Here is a 7,685-nt window from a genome sequence, read left to right as displayed (position 1 = left end):
TGACATCTTTTTCTGCGGGCTTGAATATTTCAGTGAATCTTGGGTCAATACGTTGTTGAGATGGCTTATGATTTTTTTTTTTACTGAAATAGCATGACACTATGACGTGCAAAATCGGACCGTCTTCTTGAGTACTCAAATTGGTTGCTCGATTCTATTGGCATCTCAGACTTAGAGTATCAAACTAAGGTTTAAGGAGGTTGTTGTTGTTGTCTCTGTACAAGTAAAAACAAGGGGAACTTTGGAATCCTCAAGGTGTATCTCAAAGGGGACACTCCAACGTTCAAGCAGAGGTGGATACAAGCTTATTGTATCCCCAGTCAAATCTTGTAAACCTAGTGTATTTACTGGGCAAAATATACTAGGCCTCTGGGAAAAAAAAAATGCTAGACCTCAATGAAAAAAAAACATCAGGCCTCTTAAGAAATGTACTAGGCCAATTAAAATAAAAAATGTACCAAATTAGGTCCCATAAAAGTGTATCAGGCCCTATAAGAAATGATCATGTCAACCAAAATAAAAAATGTACTAGGCCAGGCCTCATAAAAGTGTGCCAAGCCCCATAGGCCCATAAGAAAATGTACCCTTTCGACTCTCCCCCTCAGTCTCAGTTACGTCTGTTCTTTCACTATTTCTCTATCTAGGATTTTGATTCCTAATTTCCTATAAACATTTTGAACAAGCTCAACACACATTCAAGATAAATAAAAAGTCATATTTAATGATTTGTTGCATAAAACCGTCGACCCTCCGATACTTAAGTCAGTATAATATTCGGGATGAAGTTAAACAAAGAAATATAAGTTAAGAGTTTTAGAGGTGATACTATCTGGGTGTCGTAATCCATGGGTGTAGAGTCCTTTTCTTTATCTCCAAACTACATGAAAGTCCTATCTTCGAGTTTGTTTGCCTTTTGATTTGTTTTTGGTAAATGGCGTTCCAACTGTTTGAAACGTCGTGGTTGTCTCCAACTTGAAGTTTATAGGTGCCATCGCCTACTATCTTAGTGATTAGGTATGGGCCTTTCCATTTTTGACCTAGTTTACCAGCTCTCATTTTCGTTGTGTTTTGGAACACTCGTCGAAGGGCTCGATCGCCCACTTGGAATGCCCTGGTACGAACATGCTTGTTGAAGTGATGGGCGACTCTTGTCTCATTGGTATTGCCTTGTGATGTGCATATATTTATACACACTTTTGTGCGTATTTTCTATGTCATTCTTGGTAAATTTGACGAAGTTGAGTTAGTATTACTTGCGTTGTTTATTTTTTGACGTAGGAGCGCCGACACGAAGATTTGGAGTAAAAAGAGACAAAGGCGAATGAAATTGCATCACACAAACTATACATGGCGGAGGGATCCGTGGAGAAAAATAGATCTCATCAATTGCACAAATCTAAAGCAGCAAGCACATATATGTCTGCTCGAGCACAAATAACCGCTCGAGCGGACAAGACAAGTACTCCAGAGGTAGAAGATCATTTCAATAAGGATCGATCTACCTGTAAGGATCGAACGGCCCTATACATGCCTTGCGGGAGCAGAGATGCCAAACCAAACCGCTCAAGCGCCCCAGAAGGACCAGGTCTTCGAATTTACTTAGAATTAGATTTTCTTGATGCTAAAAGCTTAGTATAAAAGGGGGGCCACGAGTTTAGGGTTGAACACACTCTTTTCTTGGGTTTTTAAGCAATAAAACTCCTTCTCTCCAAGTTTTTTGCAAGGATTCAAGGATTTGATGCTTCCTACCCAATAACAATTCCATCAAATCAAGGGGATTTTCTTCAACGCTCTTCCATGATTTCTCTTCTTAGATTTATTTTTGATACTTGGATGATGACTTGTAGGTAAACTTTTTGCTAGGGCTTGATGTAGCTTAGTATGAATATTGCAAGCATTTCAATTTAGTGAATGCATAATTCTGGTTCAATGATTCATGTCTTTAATTACCATTCTTATAGTCTATTGTGTATTTGATTGCTTGATCACCAATTGAATGCTCAGTTAGGCTCATCTAGCTAGGACTAAGGAAGGAACCGAATGCACGTGTCTTAGTGGAACTGGAATTAAAGAAATCAATTGTCGACTGCCATGAACAAGGTTTAGGGGATTAATTGGTTGTTATAGTTCTTTAGATCATAATGAGTTATTAGCCTTGGGTTAACAATTGTGAACTGAATATGATTAATCCATTGTTAATAATATTTTTTGGCGTCGTGAAGGAACGAACCAGCATATTTAGGAAAGAATCAACCCTTGAATTGGAACCATAATTGTGTACTTGTGATAGGATTACTAGGTGAAATCATTGCCTTGGGTTAACAATTGTGAACTGAATATGATTAATCCATTGTTAATAATATTTGTTGGCGTCGTGAAGGAACGAACCAGCATATTTAGGAAAGAATCAACCCTTGAATTGGAACCATAATTGTGTACTTGTTAATTGAATGCTTGTGATAGGATTACTAGGTGAAATCATTGCCCTAGTGTTCTTCTCATATTGATGTCTCAAAAATCTGAATTTTAGTTCCTTCGTTAGTTTAGTTTAATTACATCATATATTTCCTCATTCATTACATTTTCTCAATCATTCATCAAGTTAGGTACATTAATTAGACTAAAGTCTCTGTGGGATTGACCGCGTGCTTCTATACACTGTGCTATTCGTAAACTCTTGTGCACTTAGGAGAATTATTACATCAAGTTTTTGGTGCCGTTGTCTGGGACTAGTTTTAGTTTAATTGCGTACTTAGCTCTTTTTCTTTTAATTTTCAAGTTTTATGCAAGGTAAACACTCTTTGAAAGGAGAGTTACAACCTTACATAGACGATATCGAAGGTTTGTTGAGGAACAAGAATCAAAGAAGAAGATTCCTCAACGGATAATATGAAGATGGTGGTGGTTGTGCAAGCTGAGACGATGGGTGATCTTAACATCCCAACCATTCCAGAATCTCCATCTTGCATCACACTTTCGACGGCAGCTAGAAACTACGAGCTTCAGACCATTCACTTCAATATGATGCCTTCTTTCCATGGTCTAAGCTCAGAGGATCCACTTAGTCATATTCGTGAAATTTTTAACATAGTTTCTAGCATGTCTTTGACTATAGGGGTTACTAAAGAGCACTTAATGATGAAGATCTTCCCTCACATTATGAAGGACAAGGCAAAGATGTGGCAGTCTGCGGTCTGGATCACTCCGTACATGGACAGAGATTCAAAACAAGTTCTTGGAGAAAATTTTCTCAACTCATAAAACTGATGCACTAAGGGACAAGATCATGCAGTTTGAGCAACAACTAGATGAGTCTTTTTTTCTGAGGCATGAGAAATGTTTAATAATTTATAGAATCAATGCCCTCATCATGCTTTGCCTATCTTAGTGTTGATGGGTATTTTCTACAAGGCATTGACAATTCCTAGTAAAGCTGCAGTCAATAATTATGCAGGGGGGTCGATTAGGAATATGACTCCATCCGAATGTCAAACTTTATTTGAGAGACTTGCCATTGAGACGCAACATTCGAAAGTGAGAGGTAAACGAGCAGGTGTGTATGAAATTTCCAATTTTGGTTCTTTTGCACCAAAATTGCAGGTTGATGCCATCTCTACTAAGTTGGACATGCTTCTAGCAATGAATGGGCATACGATTCAAGGAATGGATTTTTTTGAGGTTGTGCAAGAACAAGCGAATATGATGAACTCCTACAATCGGAATCCAATGTTTGATCCCTACTCTAACTCCTATAATCCCGGTTTTCCAGCACATCCAAACTTTTCTTGGAAGAACACTCAAAATCAAGCCAACCTATCTACCATCACATTGGAGGACATGGTGCGTCAGTTGACAATTAACCGTCAGAAACTGGAGGCACAAGTGGGTCAAATTGCAGAAGCATTGAGTAAAATGGAGGCTAGAAAGTTTCCAAGCCAAACTGAGGTCAATCCAAACAATAGGGAGCATGCCATGGCTATCACACTTTGTGATGAGCAACAAAGCCGAGTAGCTATAAAGTTAGAAGAGCAGAAAGTTCAAGCACAAGAGCAGCCGTTTCAGCAGTCACGTCGTGGAATCAAGTATGGGTTGCTTGACCCTGACAAGCCTGCTCCACCTGTGAAACCTTATCTCCCTCCAGTCTCGTTTCCAGGGGGGTCTTAGGATAAATAAAGAAGAAGTGTCATCATTGCAAAAGACAACCCCAAAGACGGATGTGGAACCTTCTATTGTCCAAAAAAAGAAGAAAGTAGATGAGAATAAGACGGTTCAACTGATTGAAGAGTGTAGTGTCATATAACCAAAGAAGTTGCTGCCAAAACTTAAGGATCCAGGGAGTTTCACTATACCTTGCTGCATAGCCAATCAAAATTTTGAACGCACTTTATTGGATTTGGGTGCATCAATTAATTTAATGCATCTTTCTGTCTGTGAATCTTTGAATGTAGGTGCACTCAAAAAGACCTCTGCGGGCATACAATTGGCTGATCAATCTATTCAATATCCTAAGGGAGTACTAGAAGACGTTTTAGTTAAGGTACATGGACTAATTTTTCTAGTTGATTTTCTAGTACTTGATATGCCGGATTGCCAAGGTTATGGAGAAGAGCTTCCGTTAAGTTTGGGGCAACCATTCATGAAGACTGTAAGGATGACAATTGATGTGTATGAAGGCATGCTAACAATGACAAAAAAAGAAGAAACATTGACCTTCAAGCCCAAGCCAGCACAAGGTGAGAAATCGATGGAGAAGGTACTCACTATTGAAGATGAGATTGTGTAGAAAGGATGACATCTTACTGAGGTTGAGTCTGAGAATCTACTTAGAGTCATGCCATACGAGAGAGGTAAGCATACTCCCGCCATTGTGTCCTTTTCTTTATCGACTAACATGTTGTTCCCCTCTATTGTGAAAGCACCGCAGGCTAATATTTTGCAACAAGCTATTTTTGGAAAAAGGGAAAAAGGATATTTAGATCTTTTTAAGGAATCGACTGCCCTTGTAACTCTGAGCAACGAAAGGCATACTTTGGATGTTGATGTGGGTGTGGTTAGAAGAGGGTGATTGCTACAACCCAATGAGTTGAAAATGGGCTTCCAAGTTCATTAATCTAGCTACTTGAAGAGCTACGTCTCGCCTAGACGTTAAATGAAGCGCTTGGTGGGAGGCAACCCACCTAGTTAAATTCGTTCCTTTTATTTTATAGTACTTTTAGTTTATTATGAAGGATCACTCATCCCACACTGAATTGAGTTTGATTATTTGTGCAACAAATGCCACCAAGAAAAAGCTGTGTGAAAGCGCTGGATTGAAAATTTTTCTGGGAGCAGCTCAAGATGAACCAGCATAAGTGCTCTATTTGTGCAGAAAGCAATGGATGTATAGTTTCTGCAGAATTTTACGGTTTGTGAATCTGAGCTCAAATGAAGGAGAAATTGATAGTTTTGCGATGACTGTGCAAAGCTGAAGTCTACGTTTCAGAGGTAGAAGCAAATTTCAATAAGGATTGATCTGCCTGTAAGGATCAAGCGGCCCTGTACATGCCTTACGGGAATAGAGAGGCCTACCCAAACCGCTCAAGCGCTCCAGAAGGATCTAGTAGACCCCGACGGACGAGGTCTCCGAATTTACTTAGAATTAAGTTTTCTTGATGCTAAAAGCTTAGTATAAAAGGGGGGCCATGAGTTTAGGGTTGAACACACTCTTTTCTTGGGTTTTTAAGCAGCAAAACTCCTTCTCTCCAAGTTTTTTGCAAGGATTCAAGGATTTGAGGCTTCCTACCCAAAACAATTTCATCAAATCAAGGGGATTTTCTTCAACTCTCTTCCATGATTTCTCTTTTTATATTTATTTTTGATACTTGGATGATGAGTTGTAGCTAAACTTTTTGCTAGGGCTTGATGTAACTTAATATGAATATTGTGAGTATTTCAATTTAGTGAATGTATAATTTTGGTTCAATGATTCATATCTTTAATTACCATACTTATAGTCTATTGTTTATTTGATTGCTTGATTACCAATTGAATGCTCAATTAGGCTCATCTAGCTAGGACTAAGGAGGAAACTGAATTCACGTGTCGTAGTGGAACTAGAATTAAAGAAATCAATTGTCGACTGCCATGAACAAGGTTTAGGGGATTGATTGGTTGTTATAGTTCTTTAAATCGTAATGAGTTATTAGCCTTGGGTTAACAACTACGAACCGAATAGGATTAATCCATTGTTAATAATATTTATTGGCACTGCAAATGAACGAACCAACCAACATATTTAAGAAAGAATCAACCCTTGAATTGGAACCATAATTGTGTGTTTATTAATTGAATGCTTGTGATAGGATTATTAGGTGAAATGATTGCCCTAGTATTCTTCTCATATTGATATCTCAAAAATCTAAATTTTAATTCCTTTGTTAGTTTAGTTTAATTACATCATACATATTCTCATTCATTGACCTCGTGCTTGCATACACTGTGCTATTCATAAACTCTTGTGCACTTGCGAGAATTATTACATCAGCTTGTTAGAGTCAGGTTTTATTCAAGTTTTTCATTTCGGGTGTGCCTTGTTCGATGTATTCTTGTCTGTTGAATCTCATACTTGGTGGGCGAGCGTTGGCATTGGCGCCCGAAGGCAGGGGCATTGGTTGATCAGGTTGGTCGCTCCTCCTGTCATACTTTTTCGTGTCATTGCTCGATGGATTTGGATGCCAGCTAGCATCCTCTTCTCACTTGATATGGATCATTGTGTGAGCTAGGGCATCTTCCAAATTTTGATAGTCATACTTGGTTCTTTCTTCGTACAACCCTCCATCTACAAGCAAGTCGTTCTTGAAGGCTCTAAAGGTGATTTTGGGGTTACATCGAGGGATTGACACTCTTTCTTTACAGGTGTTGCTGGACTTTGAATAGATCCTCTGAAGACTTCTTTATCTTCTTGCTACATGCTCTTTGTGATCTTCAGTCTCATCGTACAACTTCATGATTGGGGCTATGAATCTTCAGGGTGCTTCTACCATGACGATCGTATCAGTGAATAGAGAGTCAACGCAGTTATTTGGTAAGTTCTCTCTAGAGGCACTACTACTCCCATGAGTCTATTCACCCTAGCTTCTAGTATGGCTAGATTTTGTGTCCACATACCATTGAGTGGTCCCCCTATCAGTGGGGGGTTCGAAGGTGGCAAAGTGTAGGACAAGATTGGGAAGAGCGGTGTTGGCTACCCCTTGTTTAGAGCTTTCAGGTCGGGCCTCGGCCATAGGTGGCAGCAGGTCATTCTGCCTTGATTTTGACCAGAAGTGAAGTATCTTGACAGACCAGCGCTCAACAATAGCCACACATATTGGTTCAAGGCTCCTTCTAGAGGAAGCATCAAAGGGGTTGCATTCTTGTTGAGGGTAGTCTATTCATTCAGTTATAGGAGTTTCACATTTTCAGTCTTGATAGACGTGTTCTCCGCCTTCGTGGCCAAGATTCATGTAGAGTTCTCCCGTAACTCGTCTCTCATGGTTGTCAGTTGAGCTAGCATGTTGACCATGGGGTCAAATTCTGATGGAGATGATGTTTTAAGGTGGTTGATGTATGGTTTCTTGATTTGTAGGCAAAGAGTTGTAGAGGCCCCACTGTGGGCGACAAATTGTAGATGCCCAAATCAACAATCTTGAACAATCAACATAATTTAT

The 7,685-nt window shown here is 39.3% G+C and overlaps 1 protein-coding gene across 1 annotated transcript; it reads left to right on the top strand.

The window, feature by feature from the left end:
* The first annotated feature begins 2,895 nt into the window (after positions 1–2,895).
* On the top strand, positions 2,896–4,164 carry LOC119995564. The gene is made up of 2 exons (XM_038842078.1): positions 2,896–3,231; positions 3,355–4,164. Exons 1-2 carry the CDS (start codon positions 2,896–2,898, stop codon positions 4,162–4,164), a joined length of 1,146 nt encoding a protein of 381 aa, XP_038698006.1.
* Positions 4,165–7,685: the final 3,521 nt, after the last annotated feature.

Source organism: Tripterygium wilfordii, chromosome 3, assembly GCF_013401445.1.
Source record: "Tripterygium wilfordii isolate XIE 37 chromosome 3, ASM1340144v1, whole genome shotgun sequence".
Lineage (NCBI taxonomy): Eukaryota > Viridiplantae > Streptophyta > Magnoliopsida > Celastrales > Celastraceae > Tripterygium > Tripterygium wilfordii.
This window is presented reverse-complemented; position numbering and strand designations above follow the sequence as displayed.

Excerpts from the sequence above, each read along its gene's own strand:
- LOC119995564 (XM_038842078.1), top strand. The coding sequence starts at position 2,896 with ATGGTGGTGGTTGTGCAAGCTGAGACGATGGGTGATCTTAACATCCCA. Across the intron at positions 3,232-3,354 it reads TGGACAGAGATTCAAAACAA|AATCAATGCCCTCATCATGC; the intron begins GTTCTTGGAGAA and ends AATAATTTATAG.